Here is a 21,997-nt window from a genome sequence, read left to right as displayed (position 1 = left end):
TGTCTCTCTTGCATGTATAACATCCCCGGAGATAGATTCGAACATCCCCATAGAGAGGTTCGAACATCACGACAGTCTTCACGAACCTAGACCAGCATATGTTCATATCGCAGAACACATCACACGTCCCCCCCAAGTGCCAGAGTGACCAGTAACGTGCCCCCCCCCCCAAGCCCCCCAAAATACACAAAACGATGTTTATGATTGTACAGAAATCTACAAAACTTACCCAAGAACTGAGGGAACTGGCTTAAGAAAATAACCTGTGGAAACTTAATCTAATGCCGCTGGGATAACGTAGAAATCGTGGGGGACATGATCCAGACGTACAACATACTCAAAGGTGGCAATGAAATTTATTAAAACAGCATGTGTTTGGATGGAGGTAATCTAACGAGGGGACACACATGAAGCTAGACACACATATGCAGGCGATGAGTCACAATAACGTGGCTGAAGTATGTTGACCAGACCACACACTAGAACTTGAGAATGGTCCAGGACGGACCGAAACGTCGTCGTCCCTTCAATTTCTAGTGTGTGGTCTGGTCAATAGACACACATAGATAAGGCAATGGGGCGTAAAGAAATCGTTCTTTAGTATAAGGCGCAAGAAGCAAGTATAACGAGCTATGAGAAATAGTTGAGGCTGTCTCCAATCATCGTTTTAAACCCGTATATGACAAGAAATGAAGTCGTCTCGAAGTCATTGCACTAGACGACCGACATACGAAAGGCGGGGCTCAGAAGCTGGAGCGTATTCCTGTAATATACTTGTTAGGTAAGAACTGTTAGGTCAGAACATCCAGGACGGCACAAACACCTGTATGTACAAAGAGACACACACACACACACACACACACACACACACACACACACACACACACACACACACACACACACACGAGCAGATAAACAAACCAGACTCACCAGATTCCGCAAGTCAGGGCTTACATAACAAACAAGTAAGTTAACACAAACACACAAACACGCTAATCAGGCAAACAAATACACAGCTCGCAAAGAAAGCGGCAAAATGGGTACATTATACACAAGAATACAAATATGTATCAAATTTCAAGACTATTTTGCCTGGGAAAAGGGTTGAAGGATGGTCAGTGTAGGTGTACCTACACTATACAGTGCATATATACATATGTATCCACACTATACAGTTCGTACATGTATATCCACAAAATACATTACATGCATATACATGCTGATACTGCATCTATGCATACCCACACTCTACACTGAATACAACTACATCCCCACCGTGCACTGAATACATATATATATTGTGACGATAATCTCCTTCAAGAGATTGAGCCTGCTCTTCCCTCCACAATTACGTCGTTGGAATTATATAAAACTACTAGGGAAGAATGTCCAACAACGACAACAACACCAGCAAGGCTTGCCAGAGCGCAAAACGTTGCAGCCAGAGACACCTGTTCGGACTCAAACCGCCAAACTACCCGTTGATCGCTACCGGCCCCGCTGATTGGTCGCCGGTCTGGCTGCACCTGCACTCGCCCCCCCATACTACTTGATGTCTGGGGTCGCCACGACCTCAGACCTCAGAATGTTCTGTGCTCTCGAAGTTATCACTCCTCCCGGCTAGACGTTAGCGTGTACTGAGAGAGGTGGTAGCTTAAAGCCAATATTCAAGCACCTCCCTTTAATTTTGTGTTGCACTTCTTGTTATTTTATCTTAACGTAACTTTTCATTGTGTCATTTAATTATTCTTATTATTTTGATTGATTGATTTTATTATAAGAATTTGTTTGTCCATTTTTTCATGTTTTGATTTATTTAACGTAATTAAAATTTCATTGTTAAAATTTACTTGTGTTTTGTGTGTCTTCTCCTTACCTTACCACAGACGAAGTTCCAGTTTTCTATTTTTTTTTTTATAACTATGTGACGAGGCCATACCCCTAGCCTTAAACAGCCGAACACCAACGCGTTACCGTCACAATATCCACACAATACACTGCATACAATATACAACACCCACAACATACACTGAATAAATGGACCAGCACAATATTATACAACTACAATTGAGTTATATATATATATATATATATACCCACACTATATACTGCATGCATGTATATCCACGACACATTGTATAGTTGTATTCATATACAAATAATACTTACCTGGGTGTCGGATCTCTGACAGAGAGACAGCAGCAGTTGCAAAATCTTTTATTTACCTAAATTTACCTGAGGACCACTATCTCTCTAGTGGCGTCGATGAGGACAGGAAGCCGGTGGCTTGTCAAATCCCCCCCCCACCCCACCCCATCAAAAAATTTTCCTCGTGAATTTATAATATACTCAAGTTAATCAAATCTACACTGTCGGATTTGGTAATCCTGCAAATGGCAGGGTTGAAACAGCATATGCTGGAATTAGGAAAATTCTTCCTAAACGATTAATGAAGAAAAAGCAAGAATTTAGAACCATGCTTCCTCAAGGCAAGCAGGGCTCGCTGCCATTGTTCTGACAGTGAGATATTTAGAACAAAGTACAGTGATGACAGTGCACAGTGCACAGTGCAAAGAGCAGTGATGTTGACCAGACCACACACTAGAAGGTGAAGGGACGATGGACGTTTCGGTCCGTCCTGGACTATTCTCAAGTCGATTGTCAATCGACTTGAGAATGGTCCAGGACGGACCGAAATGTCGTCGTCTCTTCACTTTCTAGTGTGTGGTTTGGTCAACATTTTTCAGCCACGTTATTGTGACTTCTCATTTGCCTATGGCGGTGTGTTCGCGCACAACATGGCTCACACTCTCCAATAAACTCGCCCTTTGCGGCAAAATTTAAAAATTAAAAGTTGGCTCTGCTCCCATGTTGAGTATGCAGCACTTTCTTGGATGGCCTGTCCCCTCCCTATCATTTATTCGAGTTCTGGACAAGGTAGAGAACCGTGCGAGGTGATTCCTCTCTATTCTTGACCCGTTCATGTTGGTAAAATGTTGGCGGCTTTACTGTTAAGTATGAGGCCAATTTTCTTAATTTTTTCTCTCTGGACCAGCTTCGTGGAGAGCCAACGTACCCACCAATCCCCGTGCCAGTAGACCTCTGACGTCATCAGCCACACCCACCAATCCCCGTGCCAGTAGATTTCTGACGTCATCAGCCACACCCACCAATCCCCGTGCCAGTAGACCTCTGACGTCATCAGCCACACCCACCAATCCCCGTGCAAGTAGATTTCTGACGTCATCAGCCACACCCACCAGTCCCCGTGCCAGTAGACCTCTGACGTCATCAGCCACACCCACCAGTCCCCGTGCCAGTAGACCTCTGACGTCATCAGCCACACCCACCAATCCCCGTGCCAGTAGATTTCTGACGTCATCAGCCACACCCACCAATCCCCGTGCCAGTAGATTTCAGACGTCATCAACCACGCCCACCAATCCCCGTGCTAGCAGATCTGACGTCATTACCTAGAGCTACCAACCAAACCCCAGCAAATCTCTGACACCATCTGCTAGTTACTAACCACGTGCTAGCAAGTACATGACGTCATCAAGTACTTAGATTCCTGGTCATTTAGGCGGCTAGTAATGACTATATGGAGGGTTATATAGTGTGTGCCAAGAACTAGCTATGTCACACCAAGATCCCCATCTTGCAGGATGCTGTGTCACACAGAGGCATGTGATCAGTAGCCTACAGGGGCGACCTATCATAGGAGGGACTTCGGCGACCAGCCCTCGAACCCGGACGCGGCTGATCCCAACATCGATGCACCAATTTACCACTGACGAGGTGAGAAATTTTCCTGCGGATGAAGACCTTTGAACCTGTGTATGGAAACCCTTGGGACCTATGTTTGGAGACCTTGGCACCCATGTATTGGAGACTTGTAGCCCTATGTATGGAGACTTGTAGCCCTGTGCATGGAAACTTTAGAACCACCCTGCTTAGTCCTAACAACTTAGCTAGTCCTAACCCACGACATAGCTGTAGCTAGCTTCCAAAGGATAGCTGACCCTGAAACCTGTTCCAACCTCCAAAGGATGATACCTGATCAACCAGGCTGTGATTCATACGTCAGGCTGCGAGCAGCTGCGTCCAACAGCCTTTGTTGACAAGTCCAGCAACGAGGAGGCCTGGTCGAGGACCGGGTCGCGGGGACATTGAGCCCCCTAAATCCTCGCAAGATAAGGAGGCAAAGATACTAGGCACTCTGGTGGCAGCAGTTCTGACCTTCCCCACCAGAGGGGGGAAAAGGTCTGAAACATATGGCATATCAGGAGAAAGCCCCAAAAGCCATATAACTATGGCTTTAGGGCTTTCCACTTAGACGGAAAAAGGGGGAATAAGCAAATATGATGAGACGGAGTGAGACGGAGGGAAAGAATGCGTACCTAACCATTTCGGACGGGGGGGAAGGGGGCGGCTGATCTCATTTCCGCTTCGGTGTGAACTAGTATGTGAAGTTCACCAACATTCTCTCCCCCTGGCTATGACGTATAGACAGTTTTCTGTGCCGCAGGTGGTGGACCCACGCGACGGGTGGTGATTTATATAGACCACTCTCACCCTAAGAGTAATACCTGCCATCGTGGATGAATGAAGCGTGTAGTAGGTAGACACACCGTCTTCACAGTAGTCACTACTGATGTCACAGTAGTCACTACTGTTGGCACAGTAGTCACTACTGTTGACACAGTAGTCACTACTGTTGTCACAGTAGTCACTACTGTTGTCACAGTAGTCACTACTGTTGTCGCAGTAGTCACTACTGTTGACACAGTATAGTCACTTTTCATTTTTCTCAAGAGCCTTTTAAGAATGTCCTATTCAAGTACAACTATTTCCATCAGCAATGCTTAAAAGGTGACACCAGTTGCCAAGCTCCTTGAGACAGACAGATACAGCAGCATCCATCAACGGCCCTCCACTATAAGACAGATACAGCAGCATCCATCAACGGCCCTCCACTATAAGACAGATACAGCAGCATCCATCAACGGCCCTCCACTATAAGACAGATACAGCAGCATTCATCAACGGCCCTCCACTATAAGACAGATACAGCAGCATTCATCAACGGCCCTCCACTATAAGACAGATACAGCAGCATTCATCAACGGCCCTCCACTATAAGACAGATACAGCAGCATTCATCAACGGCCCTCCACTATAAGACAGATACAGCAGCATTCATCAACGGCCCTCCACTATAAGACAGATACAGCAGCATTCATCAACGGCCCTCCACTATAAGACAGATACAGCAGCATTCATCAACGGCCCTCCACTATAAGACAGATACAGCAGCATTCATCAACGGCCCTCCACTATAAGACAGATACAGCAGCATTCATCAACGGCCCTCCACTGTAAGACAGATACAGCAGCATCCATCAACGGCCCTCCACTGTAAGACAGATACAGCAGCATCCATCAACGGCCCTCCACTTTAAGACAGATACAGCAGCATTCATCAACGGCCCTCCACTGTAAGACAGATACAGCAGCATCCATCAACGGCCCTCCACTGTAAGACAGATACAGCAGCATCCATCAACGGCCCTCCACTGTAAGACAGATACAGCAGCATTCATCAACGGCCCTCCACTGTAACGTCACACTAGCGTCATCAACGTCAGCTTAGACGCAAATAAGCTTGACGTTGTAGCTTGATGATTCCTGATGATGCTGTTATGACGTGTGCCATCCTGCAGCCAAAAGTAAATATAAACCCCATGTCTCTCTCTCTCTCTCTCTCTCTCTCTCTCTCTCTCTCTCTCTCTCTCTCTCTCTCTCTCTCTCTCTCTCTCTCTCTCTCTCTCTCTCTCTCTCTCTCTCCTCCCCCTCATCTCCCTCACCCCCCACTTCTACACCCCCCTTTATCTCTCCCCTCACCTCCCTCCAGGGTCCCTCACCTTTTCAGACACCTTCAAGGGACACATATGTGGTCTTTTCCACTCAAGGTCTTCCAATTGGTCCTTCACCCCCCCCCCTCCCTAGGGTCTCCTACCTTGTTACCCAACTACTAGGGTTTCCCTCACCTTCCCTCCCTTCCTCTCCAACGTCTCCCCATCTGGTCTCTCACCTCTCAAGGTCTCTCACTTTGACCTCAATCTCTTCAGGATCTGTCTCGTGTGGTCTCTCTCCTCCCACGTGCTAGTCTTGAATCGTGTGTGTGTGTGTGTGTGTGTGTGTGTGTGTGTGTGTGTGTGTGTGTGTGTGTGTGTGTGTGTGTGTGTGTGTGTGTGTGTGTGTGCGCGCGTGTGTGTGTGTCCACGTGCCACCAGTTTATCCTCCCATTCTATTTTTGATTATTGTCCACATTTCTCCGTCATCCCCGCCCCCCCTCTCTCCCGTCCCCCCCCCCCTCTCCTTCTAATCCACCCCCTCCCTCCCCCGCCCCCCCTTCTAATCCACCCCCTCCCTCCGTCAGGTGAGCTATACTAGAGGTCAGCGGCGTATATCCTTGCCTGAACACCTGTCAAACTAATACACTTGACACCCACACATACACCTGAGAGAAAACCACATTAATTCTCCTCCTTACATCTCTCATACGCACACACACACACACACACACACACACACACACACACACACACACACACACACACACACACGCACACTAAACTTCATAAGCAGAAGTCTTAAACCAGATTAATGCCAGAACTAACGGAGCTAAGTAAGCTCCGAGGATTATTTAACGAGGATTGTTTAACGGAGCTAAATCTCACAACCCAAGAGGGAGGGAAAGAAAACAGAAAAGGATATGATCACAACATACAAGATACTGAGGGGAATAGACAAGGTGAGGAGCCAGGATCTTCTCTTTTAAATTGAGAGAAAGTAGAAGGAAAGGGCACAAGATAAAGCTGGAAACACAAATAAATCAAAGGAATGTAAAGAAAACACTCGTACCTTGTACATACACGAAACAATGGGTATAAATTGGATAAGTTTAGATTTAGGAAAGACTTGGGTAAATACTGGTTCAGTAACAGGGTTGTTGATTTGTGGAACCAATTGCCGCGTAACATTGTGGAGGTGGGGTCCCTCGATTGTTTCAAGCGCGGGTTGGACAAGTATATGAGTGGGATTGGGTGGTTATAAATAGGAGCTGCCTCGTATGGGCCAACAGGCCTTCTGCAGTTGTCTTTGTTCTTATGTTCTTACATGGGGGGGGGGGGATCGTACATGGTATATATGCTGGTTAGCATTGTAAATGTGTGGCCACGTCTGTGGTAGAAAATAATAATAATAAAAAAATGGGGGGTAACAAATTGAATGCACCGAAAGCAGACGTTGAGAAAGCCACCTCCATCCATAACTTTAAGGCCAGATTCCATAAGGAATTCGACCATTAGGTCGAGTTAAAACGCAAAACGGTACACTAAGATTAGTATGCAGGGCATAGGACGTTATAGACCTCACTTCATAATTAGGAAAATGGATGATATTGAGGATAGGAGACTCATTCACTGAGAACGAGAGAGAAGTGTGTGTGTGAAGAACTCAAGAACAGGTACTAGGAGACCTTCACAATAGAGCATGTAGACATCTCTGAACTGAGAGGGATGAAGCCAAACAATGCAACATCAAAATAATGTCAGCTACATATGTAAGGTTAGCTAATGTAAGAACTATCTTTAGGAATAAAACAAAAAAAAGAGTCGTTCAGAATTCTGTACATCGGTTATGTCAGGCTAATTCTGGGTGTGACACCAGCATTGACTCGTAAATTCTACACAAAACTAAGCTGGAGAAAGTTGAGAAGTATGCCATTAAGTAAGTCCCAGAGCTGAGAGGTAGGAGCTACGAGGAAAGACTACAGGAGTTAAACCTCACGTCACTGGAAGACTAGTGGAGACATGATTACTACGCAGAAAATACTTAAAAATAGAGAGGGCAATCATGGACAACAAATTTAGCAAGGGTGGTACACGAACAAGGCAGGGAAGGGAACTATCAAGAGAGAGCGCCAAGCCATTACGACTATCTTGCACTTGGAAGAGGTCAGGATAAGGATTTGGGATGGGCCTGGGGAAAGGAATGAACAAGGAGACAAATAGAAACTATGAGCCACAGAGGAGTGAACACTAGGAATGCTCTGCGAAGCGGTAAGGACTCCTAATGCAGCTTTTGATGTAGATATGACTTAATTCTAGGCACTGATTGATTGATGAAGATTAAGCCACCCAAAAGGTGGCACGGGCATGCATAGCCCGTAAGTGGTGGCACGGGCATGAATAGCCCGTAAGTGGTGGCCCTTTTGAGCCATTACCAGTATCAATAGATGATACTGGAGATCTGTGGAGGTGCGCCTGCACCCTGCGTGACGGGAGATGTCTCCCGTGCTAGGCTCTGGAACATATACACCAGCCGACTAAGAGTTGAGAGGCGGGACCCAAGAGCCGTAGCTCATCCCCTACAAATACAACTATGAGTACAACTAGGTAGGTACAACTCCTCCATCCTAACACAATCTACTATACTAACACCAACCTCTTTCTCATCCTTCCCTCACTCTATGTGTCCATCTGGTCCCCTCTCCCTCTCCCTCTCCCTCCCTCTCTCCCTCTCTCCCTCCCTCCCTCCCTCCCTCCCTCCCTCCCTCCCTCCCTCCCTCTCTCTCTCTCTCTCTCCCTCCCTCCCTCTCTCCCTCCCTTTCTCTCTCCCTCCCTCTCTTTCTCCCTCCCTCTCTCTCTCTCTCCCTCTCTCCCTCCCTCCCTCCCTCCCTCTCTCTCTCCCTCCCTCCCTCTCTCCCTCCCTCCCTCCCTCCCTCTCTCCCTCTCCTTCTCTCTCTCTAATACTACTGCCAACAATAAAATAGTAGCAGTAGCAACAGTAGTAGCAATAGTATCATTAATACTGATAATACCCATAACAAGAGCAACAATAAGAAGAGCATTAATAACCTGCCTGACGGCTGAGTGGACAACGCTTGGGGTTCGTAATCCTAAGGGTTCACATTCGATCCCCGGCAGAGGCGGAAAAAATTGGGCAGAGTTTCTTTCACCCCTGATACCCTTGTTCACCTAGCAGTAAATAGGTACCTGGGAGTAAGACAGCTGCTACGGGCTGCTTCCTGGATATGTGTGTATGAAAATTAGGATTAAGAACTTGCCCGAAACGCTACTGCGTACTAATGGCTGTTCAAGAATGTAAGAATTCTTGTAGATATTAAAAAAATAACTAAACGATTGTTATTAATACTTGTGAAGCACAGAGCGCTAGTGGCCCATTGGACCTTCAGAGTCCAAAATCATCCCCCATACTGCAACCCTCATACGTCATAGTGACGTCACACACACACACACACACACACACACACACACACACACACACAACACACACACACACACACACACACACACACACACACACACACACACACACACCTCGCATTGAGTATATACAAAATACCAGTTTCTGCTATTTTCACAAGAATAGGTTTGGTTTGGTTACGTTAGGCTAGGCGAGAATAGGATAGGTTATAATAGGCTAGGATTGGTTCGGCTATCTTGGGATCGTTAAGACTAGGGTTATTCCAAGCGTAGTGATGACGTTGCACGCCTATACTTGGGAGGTCAATTTGAACTCCTCGTGATGTTATCGTGAGTGCTGAAGATGGCTAAAGAAAAAAGGAGAGTTCCGAGAGGTAAAAGTTAGCACGCGAGGAGCCGGGAGAAGCGACCTTAATGACACTTGGACTTGTCTCAATGTCACAGGTATACCAGGAACCCAATTTAGCTGCGAGGCTCTCTATCAAGATTAGTAGAGTGAGAGAGAGAGAGAGAGAGAGAGAGAGAGAGAGAGAGAGAGAGAGAGAGAGAGAGAGAGAGAGAGAGAGAGAGAGATAGAGAGAGAGAGAGAGAGAGAGAGAAAGGATTGAAGAACGAATCTCTCCTCCTCTCCCCTCTTTAAAAAAAAATGAATAACATCTGTCTGTCAGTCAGACCTTACCCATGACGGAAGTGACGGCAGTAATTGACCTTCCGTGGAGAGGTGTGGAGGGAGATAAGGTCACTATACGTCCATCGACAGGTGTAGGTAGTTCCTCCAGAAGGTGACGACGACGAACTGCCCTGGTATTTCCAGATTAGATGAGGGTACAGCCGTTTAAAAAAGGTGTAGAACACTCTGCCACACACACACTCTGTATATCTCTCAAGGGGTGTAAACACAGCCACCGTGAGCTGGAGACTGTTGTGTGGACGAGGCTTTTGAGTAGCTGGTTCTTCACTATCCTGACTTGGCGAGTGGCAAATGAGGGGGTTGGAGGGGGGGGGTGTAAATGAGGGGGGAGACTTGGTACCATGCCACCCCTCACTTAACCACCCCACTTCCCTGCTCCCCCCCCTCCCTTGGCTGGGGAAGAACAGGCCGCTTCCCCTCATATCCTGGCACTGTCTGAGGGGACACAGGTCAAAGACCCTAAACCCAAAATACTTTTCCTTCCTTCTTTCCTTCCTTCCTTCCTTCATTCATTCCAAAGACTTCACACACGCACACATACGCGCGCATACATATATACACATTCACATACACACCTACACGCACATATATGAACACACAGACCTCACATGTGAGGGCCCACATATGTCTCACCCCTCCAACTCCAGACGCGGCGGAAGTCTGCTACTGTCATACCTGCAGTATAATATATGAGGGAGCGACAGGAGCCAGTCAACTATAGGCCGGAAGCCTCACACGTATACCCTGTGAGAGGGGGTTGGGGGGATTACAGTGAGTAGTCATGAGGAAACTCGTGAAACATTCAGAAGTGACAGATTTAACACTGGTTTTCAGGCAGCCCAGCCTCCTAAAATGAAAGAACTTTCAGTGGCCATGCATTCGAAAGGAGAAACCTGTTTCTTCAATCATCACATTAGATGGCCGACAGAGAGTAAGGCGAGGCCCAGGAACTGAAGTACAACACTGTGATACTAATGTTGAGCAAGAACTATTAAGCAGGAACGCACGAAGATACATAAAACTGCACAGCTGGGTAACTTTATATATAACTGGGTAAGTAATGAGTACCAAAAAGGTGGAGCACAAGAGCTGGAGCTCGGTTCCATGTGTGTCATCAAAGGAGACACAGAGAGCACAATGGAAAGACATATCTGGCACGCACCGAGCCACAATCAAGACCTTGCATATCATTAAGCCAGACAAACATGATCCATTTGCTCAACGTGGCTTCAGGAATGGAGAGAGATCTTGACGTTAATGAGATCGAAGCTCCTTATGGGCGCACTTACAGCCCATAAGGAGCGCTGAGAGGAGAGGATATCCCTGAGTGCCGGTTCTGAGGTATTTAACGTTTAAACCCACTTATTAAAATCTACGTAATTCAACATTTTACTTATACCTTGAAGGAGAGAGGAAGAGGGGGGTTGGATTTTAGTAACTGGTACCACTCAAAACTCAAGGCCTCTATGACCCACAACACACCCCTCAGTGCTGGGACATACATTTAATGGATGTATGTCCCAGTATACATGTTGCTGGAGTAGATGTATGTCCCAGTATACATGTTGCTGGAGTAGATGTATGTCCCAGTATACATGTTGCTGGAGTAGATGTATCTCCCAGTATACATGTTGCTGGAGTAGATGTATGTCCCAGTATACATGTTGCTGGAGTAGGTGTATGTCCCAGCAACAGTCCAATTGTGCAGCTGGAGCGTTCTGCCCGCCCGCTGGTTCTGCCGGAAAGAGTAGCTGACAAGACCTCCGCCCATCAGGTCAGTATACGGCGTGTAGCGTGTGGTTATTAACGAGACAATCACCCTGGTAAACGAGAGACTGTCGCCTCGCCTCTGTTTTATTTGGGATTAAAGAAATATTAAGGGATTTTAAAATACACTGAATAAGCCAATCAATATTTATATGTAACACATTAAATAAAAGTCTGTCAAGGGGACCAAACAAGTATGATTGTAATCCTTCACGCACTCGTAGACACGGTCTCCGTCTCTCTCTCTCTCTCTCTCTCTTTCTCTCCTCTCTCTCTCTCCTCTTTCTCTATCTCTCCGCTCCCTCCCTCTTTCTCTCTTTTTTTTATTAACATATTAGGTACATCTGCATTAGTGCAGCTACCCTAGACTATATGAAGTGGAGTACAGTGTGTCAAAAAAGCTAACTAGGTGATGCTAAAAGATCCCCATCACACAGGATGGTTAGTCATACAGAGGCATGTGATAAGCGGTCTGTACTGGCAGACTCCGGATGCATTTTGAGGATATCATCAACACAAGATTGAATAAGGTAGCAGTGGTAATACAAGTCCCCATCTCGCAGGATGGTTAGTCATGCAGAGCCATGTGTTTAATAGCCTGCACTGGCAAATTTTGGGTATACTGTGAGGATATCTTCAAGAAAACGAGAGTGAATAAAGTAATTGCAAAGCTCCAGGTACCTCATGCCAACTGGTCTGAAAGGTCTAATAACTGGGCATTCAGTGATGTAGTGCGGGAGATCATGCCGTAGTTCCTGCTCACAGAGTTTGCAACTGGAGTGCTCAGGATTGGGAGACCCGTCACCTGCAGCCACCTGCCACAGGTAACATACATCTTTCTCTCTTACCATCTGAAACAATGTTCCAGCTAGCCACATAGAAACACCATGTGTGTCAACACTGACCTCTATCCTGGGGACGACGCAGGTGTCCGAGGCAATGTAAACACACTCGGATGAGCTTCAGATATTTAGTCTTGGCATAGGCAGGTGTTGAGGCACTCGAGTGTGTGCGTGTCGGTATGGACTCATTTTTTGCGAGGAGGAGTCGCGCGTGCGTGGGTTAACATCCCCCGCTTAATTCCGTCTTAGGTTGCAATCACATCTCGCCAGCTGATAAAGAGATAAACACAGGGATATGTTGCGTGCAACTCTACCACACGACCTCCAGGGATCAATTATAGCGGGATATCTGAAGTCGCCTGCCAAGACGGTTGTAAACACAAGCGACACGAAGTGCGTAGATGACCGTGAAGCTACCTTGGCATCCACTACAACAATCAGTCAATGGATCACAAGAATGTACATTAACTTGTCCTCAGGCTAAGCTCGTTAAAGCAGAGGACGTTCCCTTCTCATTAATTAATACATTTTTATGGGTTTTTATTAATAGAAGTTTGTTCTCATATTTCAATTAATATTATTATATATTAAAGATCTAGGTTCAACCCGTCCTCGACTCAAGTCCATTCCAGCCGGCGGTCGACTCCACAGACGCATTCATAAATTTTAACATGCTGTTCATTCAAAACAAGGAATGTTCTTAAATATAAATTATATTATTTTACATTACTATATTGTGCATATATAGGCATAAGTTAGGTTAGGTGTTTAGGTTCTGTTGGCGTTTATTTGTATTTGTAGTACGTGGGTGAACCATTTACAGCGTTGTGGTTCGAACAAAATTCGTCAGTGAAGCACTTGTTCCGGAAGTGTTCGAACGAAATCAGTTGTGAGTCGTGTGTAAACCGTTTTTCATTCATAAACAGGGGGTTTGGCGGGTGCATGGAATGGACTTTGGGTTTTTGTTTGGAGGATGGGCTGCTAGATTAGGTGTTTAGGTTCTGTTGGCAATTATTTGTATTTGAATTACGTATGTGAAGCTTTTACTGAGTTGTGATTCGAACAGAGGTCGTCAGCGAAGCACTGTTCAAGAAATGTTCGAACGTCATCAGTCGCGCATAAACCGTTTTTCATTCTTAAACACAGGGTTTGGCGGCTGCATTAACAGTCCTTCCCTCATCAACATAGGCGAAATGCTCGTTAATCCAATCGCCAAACCCTCTGTTTATGAATAAAAAAATGGCTCACACACAACTAACAACTGATTTCGTTCGAGCACTTCCGGAACAAGTGCTTCACTGACGACTTTTGTTCGAAGCCACAACGCTAGTAAATGCTTCACCCACGTACTACAAATACAAATAATCACCAACAGAACCTAAACACCTAACCTAACCTAACCTTACCTATGCCTATATATGCACAATATGCTAATATATTATAATATTAATTTATATTTGAGAAAATTACTATTTTTATTGAACAACACGTTAAAATTGATGAATGCGTCTATGGGGTCGACCGCTGGATGGAATGGACTTAGTCTGAGAACGGGTTGCTTGATAAGCTAATTTCACAGTTTAATAATAATAATAATAATAATAATAATAATAATAATAATAATAATAATAATAATAATAATAATAATAATAATAATAATAATAGGAACAGAGGATGGATGTATATTAAATAAATCTACTAATGCGCAAAAGGCATGTCAACAAAGGGTTCCAGAAATGGACCACAATGAGTCGCCAATCAAAACAATTGACATTCGTCGTAAGCAAGTTTCATACAAGTTGTTTAGTTTATCGTGCATCCCATCCAATTCAAGTTCAAAATTTAAATTTGTATTCAGGTAAAAGTACATACATTAGTTTCAGCCCCACTCCTGTGCCAGGTAAGTCCATCACGGGCTCACCATAGCCCGTGCTACTTGGAACTTTTAAGCTGAATCTTAAATAACAACAACAGTACATACATTGATGAGTTACAGACATAATGTTGGATTTATAGATAGAGCCAGTACATACAATATCTAAAGCCACTAATACGCATAGCGTTTCAATATCAATATACAATTCAATTCGTTCTCGACTCACGATCAAGAATTCCGTGTTCGAGTTCCGGGTGGGATTGAAATGCTTGGGCGCATTTTCTATCACCTAATGCGTTCTGTTCACCTAGCAGTAAGTATAGGTACTCAGGAGTTACTCAGCTTGTGGGGTTGCATCCTAGGCGGGGTCAGTAATTTGGCCTGCGGGGGACGGACCTCGATAAAAGCCAAACGTGTATGAATAGAAGTAATATCTAAAAATTTGCTGATTCTATTGGATGGCCCAGAAATATGTGGCTATTCATTGTGATTTTATGTAAATCAAATAACTATAGAACATTAATAGTAGAGTTACTGCTTTAATAATGAACTTTGTTGTTTTCTTTCACTTGCTCTGAGTATTTAAAAAAACGAGTTTATGTATGGATAACTCTTATATCAGTACCCCCAATTATAATTCCAGTTGAATAAATAAATACAGTGTCCCAAAAAATGTATACACTACTTTTAATAATTATAAAGCCCGTGTTTATTCAAATTAATTTCATTTACAAGATGTAATAGAATCTACAGACATTGTTTAATTGGTTTATCAACACCACTTTTCAAACGCATGTCCGTTCAGGTCCAGTCACCGCTGATAACGCGTAACAATGGAATCGCAAACATTTCGTATTTGAGTGAATTCTTGTTTATTGCCTACTATCAATTCAGCGACGGTTGCTGTTTGTACCGTGGACTGTACATACAATACACAGCAGGCTCCCAAACATAAACTATTTAGCACGGGTGGTGCGTGAACAAGATGGGAACTTGTTTTATTTATTTATTTATGCATATACAAGAAAGTACATAAGGAATGTGAGGATACAAATATGGTAATTACAGTCTTGTAAAGCCACTAGCACGCACAGCGTTTCGGGCAGAAACTTGGTACCCAAATGAGCCACAGGGACGTTAGAGAGAACTTTTTCAGTGTCAGAGTAGTTAACAGGTGGAATGCATTAGGACGTAATGTGGTGGAGGTAGACTCAATACACAATTTCAAATGTAGATATGATAGAGCCAAATAGGCTCAGGAATCTGTAGACCAGTTGATTGGCACTTGAAAGGCGTGACCAAAGAGCCTGAAGCTCAACCCCCCGTAAGCACAACTAGGTGAGTACAGCCGTCGTGTGATATAATATCAATAGAAATAGTTAATAGAGAACTTAATAGAGTTGAATATGTGCAAGAAGAGACCAAATGATATTATTATAATGAGATAATTTGGAGTTTCATTTGAGTGTTTGGAAAAATGTAGAGACCAGAGTGAAACTAAGCCATACGTCTTCTGAAACCGATAGTAACCAAAAGCAGAATAAATACAAATAATCAGATGCTATATTTACCTCTGTGGTAGAGGGTTCCACCAGATGAGTTTACAAGAGAGCAGAGATAAACACGGGCGGGAGTGTGTCCAGGGAGGCGAAGGGCGCCCCTGACAGTGGAGGCTTCTACCCGGGAAACAGTAATTCCTTGTTCAGCTCGCAGCCAAATCCATGACATCTTCACATTCATTTTTTTTTTTTTTGAGATATATACAAGAGTTGTTACATTCTTGTACAGCCACTAGTACGCGTAGCGTTTCGGGCAGGTCCCTGGAATACGATCCCCGCCGCGAAGAATCGTTTTTTCATCCAAGTACACATTTTACTGTTGCGTTAAACAGAGGCTACAGTTAAGGATTTGCGCCCAGTAAATCCTCCCCGGCCAGGATACGAACGCATGACATAGCGCTCGCGGAACGCCAGGCGAGTGTCTTACCACTACACCACGGAGACTGTTCATCCGTGAACATCGATCAGATCACAAGCTTTATTTATAAATGAAGTACACCTACTGGTTCAAATTTATGTCAACAGTTACAGTTATCTTGAGGTTATCTTGAGATGATTTCGGGGCTTAGTGTCCCCGCGGCACGGTCCTCGACCAGGCTTCCACCCGCAGGAAGCAGCCCGTAGCAGCTGTCTAACTCCCAGGTACCTATTTACTGCTTCCAGATACCTATTTACTGCTCCCAGGTACCTATTTACTGCTAGTTCATTGTGCTACCTATCATTCAACTGCTAGTTTACGGGTAGTTCATTGTGCACTCCATACTCATCCTGTACTCACCTAGTTATGCTTGCGGGGGTCGAACTTTGCCTCTTTGGTCCCGCCTCTCAACTGTCAATCAACTGGTGTACAGATGCCTGAGCCTACTGGGCTCTATCATATCTTCATTTGAAAATGTATATAGCGTCTGCCTTCACCTCATCACGTCCTAATGCATTCCATTTGGTAACTACAATTGTTAATTGTTATTTGTTGACTGAAAACAAATCTTTTTAATATATCTAATGTGTTTGATAATTCTTTGTGTACCCCAAAGAACATCATACTCATCACTCATCATATGAGTGGTAGTTTACTCTGCATCCCATACTCATCTTTCACATATGAGATTACTCATCGATTATGCTGCACCCTTTGCTAATATGTCATAAAGATAATTATAACTAAAAATAACTGTATTATAACCACTTTGCTGGTAACAAAACCACAGGTTACTCTGCTGTGTATACCAATGCAACAGTACACATTGAGAGTAAAGTTTTTTTTAGTAATACTTTACATAATTTGAAACATTGGATATTAAAGATTATTAAAGGCTATTTTCATTGCTTTTTATTATATATTATTATATATTATATATTTATATTATATATTATATATTATTGCTATTTACACGCAAAGAAACATAGCATTTGATCTGAGATTAGACCACACAGCTCATAATTATTATCTCACAGAAGGGATATGTATAGATATTGTGGAAGAATTTCTGGTGTAATATCGTTAACCATAAATTGATGTGTCACTTCGTGTAATGATAGTTTAGATCTATACCTTCTAAAACTACGGGCTCTCCATAGCCCGTGCTACTTGGATCTTTTAGTTCCAGGTAGCAAATCTTTAACAACAACAACAACCTTCTAAACGACTCAATTCTACCCCGTCTTAAGAGACAATGATGGAGTGTGTGATCCAATCAATCAATTCTTTCTTTTTTTATGCACCCCATACCCATCCCGTAGGTGGTTGGTAAGGGTTACAGAGGCACATAATCGGTTCAGGAACTGAATCACATAATTCGTTTAGCTAAGCAAGTGACTATGTGTGATCCTGTGTCATTGTCCACACACTTTATATTGAGTGGGATATATCGTTACATATATATATATATGTATATATATATATATACAAGCTGATCTGGCGGAGGCTTGTGACATACACGGGTTCAAACTCTGTCAACTGTATATTTACTGATTGTATTACTAAAGACAGATAGAAAACGAGGAAAACAAAGATAAAAATAAAAGAAAGAGCGATGCAGAGAAAGAGGAAAAGAAAAAAAGAGAGGAACAGTGAGAAAGATCAGAAAAGGTGAGAAAGATCAGAAAAAGTGAGAGAGATACAGAGAAAGATCAAAAGAAAACGAGAGAGAGAGAGAGAGAGAGAGAGAGAGAGAGAGAGAGAGAGAGAGAGAGAGAGAGAGAGATAGACAGACAGACAGACAGACAGACAGACAGAGACAGACAGACAGACAGAGACAGACAGACAGACAGACAGACAGACAGACAGACAGACAGACAGACAGACAGACAGACAGACAGACAGACAGACAGACAGACAGACAGACAGACACACACACACACACACACACACACACACACACACACACACACACACACACACACACACACACACACACACACACACACACACACACACACACACACACAGCCAGTGAGGATTTTTCCTCCATAATTACCCATGCAGGGAGTTAGAGATCCGGGGGATGGTAATGCCATTAGTCGTTATAGTCACGCCATTCTTCCTCTCACACTGCTTCTGTTCCTTGTTCCGTGTTCCTTGTTCCGTGTTCCTTGTTCCATATTTCTTGTTCCGTGTCTCTTGTTCCGTGTCTCTTGTTGCGTGTCCCTTGTTGCGTGTCCCTTGTTGCGTGTCCCTTGTTGCGTGTCCCTTGTTGCGTGCCCCTTGTTCTATGTCTCTTGTTCCGTGTCTCTTGTTCCGTGCCCCTTGTTCCGTGTCCCTTGTTCCGTGTCTCTTGTTCCGTGCCCCTTGTTCTATGTCTCTTGTTCCATGTCTCTAGTTCCGTGCCCCTTGTTCCAAGTCTCTGATTCCGTGCCACTTGCTACATGTCTCTTGTTCCATGTCTCTGATTCCATTCTACTTGCTACATGTGTCTCTTGTTCCAAGTTCTTGTTCCATTCTACTTTGTATGTCTCTTGTTCCTTCCCTCTTGTTCAATGTCATCTCTTCTGTCTGTGGTTCCATGCCTCTTGTTCGATGTCTCCTTTACCCTGTCTCTTGTTCCATAGTGAGCCTCGCCTAAGCTGTCATTTCCTAGTAGACGAGATAACACAGTTGGCTTCGTTCTCGATCCACAATCCAGGAAGGGGAGGAGGGTAAAACTACAATACTAAAGTATATATATATACACAGACTTCCTGTCCCCGAAGCTAGCTAACTCATGACTAATACTTTCCTAATTTAACCCAAGTGAAAATAAGACACTCGCTTCCTCAACTTCCTCAAGACTGACCCTATGCCTCCCTCCTGCCACGCCCACAACCTTCCTGCCACGCCCACCATCCTCTTGCCACGCCCACAATCCTCTTGCCACGCCCACCATCCTCTTGCCACGCCCACCATCCTCTTGCCACGCCCACCACCCTTTCTACCACACCCACTATCTTCCTGCCACGCCCACAAGCTTCCTGCCACGCCCACAAGCTTCCTGCCACGCCCACAAGCTTCCTGCCACGCCCATCGTGATTACATTATCCTATAAGAGGCAACACTTTACTGATTGCTCCTGTGTCTGCATTGTGTGACGTGGTGGTCGACACACACCTGTGTGACGTGGTGGTCGACACACCTGTGTGACGTGGTGGTCGACACACCTGTGTGACGTGGTGGTCGACACACCTGTGTGACGTGGTGGTCGACACACCTGTGTGACGTGGTGGTCGACACATCTGTGTGACGTGGCAGTTGCCACACCAGTAAAAAAAATTAGTTCTGAATACAATCTAACGTTCAATCCTGACAAATATCATGTAGTTGTTTTTAACTCAATGGATTCTATTTATCCAGATTCTAAATTAATATTACTCGGCAGAGAGAGTCTGGTAGTGTATTGGGCTATATAATTACTATTGGGCGCCTGACAGCTGGGTGGACAGCGCTTCGGATTCGTAGTCCTGAGGTTCCGGGTTCGATCCCCGGTGGAGGCGGAGACAAATGGGCAAAATGTTTCTTTCATCCTGATGCCCCTGTTAGTTAGCAGTAAATAGGTACCTGGGAATTAGACAGCTGCTTACAGGCTGCTTCTTGGGGCTGGAGGCCTGGTCGAGGACCGGGCCGCGGGGACACTAAGCCCCGAAATCGTCTCAAGATAATCTCAAGACAGTATTCTGAACAGCTTCTGGAGCATATTATATCCTCTGAAATCCCACTTACCAATTTGTCTGATGCTATTATAGAAAGTCAGAACAAATGTCATTGTGAGTGAATTGGATTATCTTGATACCGGTCGAAAGTATGTTGTTTAAGGCAATGTCTAAGCTTGAATGGTATGAATAATTGGACTTAGAAAATGCTGACCTTGATAAGCTTAATTGAGAATGCAAATTTTAAATTTTGCCCCGAGGGGCGAGTTTATTGGGCAGCGCCACTCATCTTGTGAGTGGACATACCGCCATAGCCGCATTGTACAACACTCCCCAAAAGGAAGAAAACCCGCTGGGTTGTTCATCCTGTCACTTGTACCCAGACACAGCTGGGTCTGGGTACTGTCTGCTTAACTGTCTCAAGTGAACAGCTCCTCAAACAAGAAGATTAACATCTGTCAACCCTTAGAAGCTTACGTTATCTTGCGGATGCAAAATGGGAAAATCTTTTAAGAACAGCATCAATATTTGACAAATAGTGTTTTCCTAACTCAAACAATGTGGGGTTTATTATTCCTACACATACTTCTGATTTCTCTCAGGTGTTCACATTCACGTAGATAGTGGTCAAGGCGGTGTCCATCACTCTCACCACAGATTCTGCAAGCTTCGCTTGATCAACAGTTGTTTCCATTCCGTATCTGGTTTGTGCTTCTATCCTCCTTTCCTCAGTTACCTTGTCACGGTGATGTTGCCTGACAATACCTCTAATTTGTAGTAGAGTCTTGGGTATGAAGTATTCAATATGGTCTCCTTCAGCAGCCAGCACATCTGCTCGTTCATTTCCACATATTCCAACATGGGAGGGGATCCACAGAAACTTGATGACTCTTCCCTGATTGGTAAGTACTCTCACAGCTCTCTTAATTTCAGCGACTATTGCAAGATTTTCTGCCCGATTTTTACTTAGGCTTTGCAGTGCTCCTTTTGACTCAGTGCAAATCACTGCACCATTAGTGTTCCTTTCAAGAAACCTTAACGCCATAACAATGGCAGTTAGCTCTGCTTGCGTTGAAGAAGCATAGTTCTCAATACGTGCTTTTTCTTCATTTCTGCGTTGGAAAGTATTATCCTTGATTACCGTGAATGCTGCACCGGCCCTGCCACTGACAGGATTAGATGACGCGTCAGTGTAGATTTGATCTAGTTCATCTCCGGCTTCTTTATAAATTTCCTCGAAATACTTGTGCCTCATTTCTTGTGGTATCATGTTGGATTTTTTCATTGCCATTTCATTGATGATAATCTTGCATGAGTCATCCTCCCAGAGAGGTAACCTCTCTACAGGCAGGAGCTCACGGGCTTGCTCAAGCAGGTGAAGCTCTTCGAGGTAGCAGACTGATCTGTGATGCCATTTTTTGCTTCTCCTGTTTCCCCCTGAAAGTAGCACAGAACTCAGTTTTTTCTTAGCAATATCATTGTAATGGGGATCTCTGGCTATCCTAATTGCAAGCTTAGCATTCAGCTTCTTAAATGCAGGAAATGAGTAAGACGTATTGCAATCTCCTACCTTCTCTGACGCCCACGCCAACACTTGAAGATATAATTCACAAATGAAAGATATCCTTTTGTGTGTGTGAAAGGAATCACCCATCCAGCAAACAAAATCAGATCTTTTTTTTCAGCCACTCAAATTTTTCCTGAAACAGCAAGGTAAGGAAGGGAAGGAGGCGTGTGTATTGACTACAAGTCATTGCGTGTTCCCCCTCCATCACCCCACACACACACACACATCTCCATTCAAGAAACCTCTCTCGTCACTCCTTTAATTAACATGTTTTAATTGC

At 44.4% G+C, this 21,997-nt stretch overlaps 1 protein-coding gene across 1 annotated transcript in view; it reads right to left on the bottom strand.

The window, feature by feature from the left end:
* The window catches only part of LOC123747303 (excitatory amino acid transporter-like), a 99,742-nt gene extending 89,751 nt beyond the window's left edge, over positions 1-9,991 (bottom strand). Inside the window, exon 1 of the mRNA XM_069319792.1 lies at positions 9,973-9,991. Coding sequence (XP_069175893.1) covers positions 9,973-9,976 — 4 coding nt within the window. The 5' untranslated portion in view covers positions 9,977-9,991. The remainder of the gene's footprint in view (positions 1-9,972) is intronic.
* Positions 9,992-21,997: the final 12,006 nt, after the last annotated feature.

This window comes from Procambarus clarkii, chromosome 94, assembly GCF_040958095.1.
Source record: "Procambarus clarkii isolate CNS0578487 chromosome 94, FALCON_Pclarkii_2.0, whole genome shotgun sequence".
NCBI classification, from domain to species: Eukaryota; Metazoa; Arthropoda; class Malacostraca; order Decapoda; family Cambaridae; genus Procambarus; species Procambarus clarkii.
The sequence above is the reverse complement of the archived record's forward strand: the minus strand, read 5'-3'. Positions and strand labels throughout refer to the sequence as shown.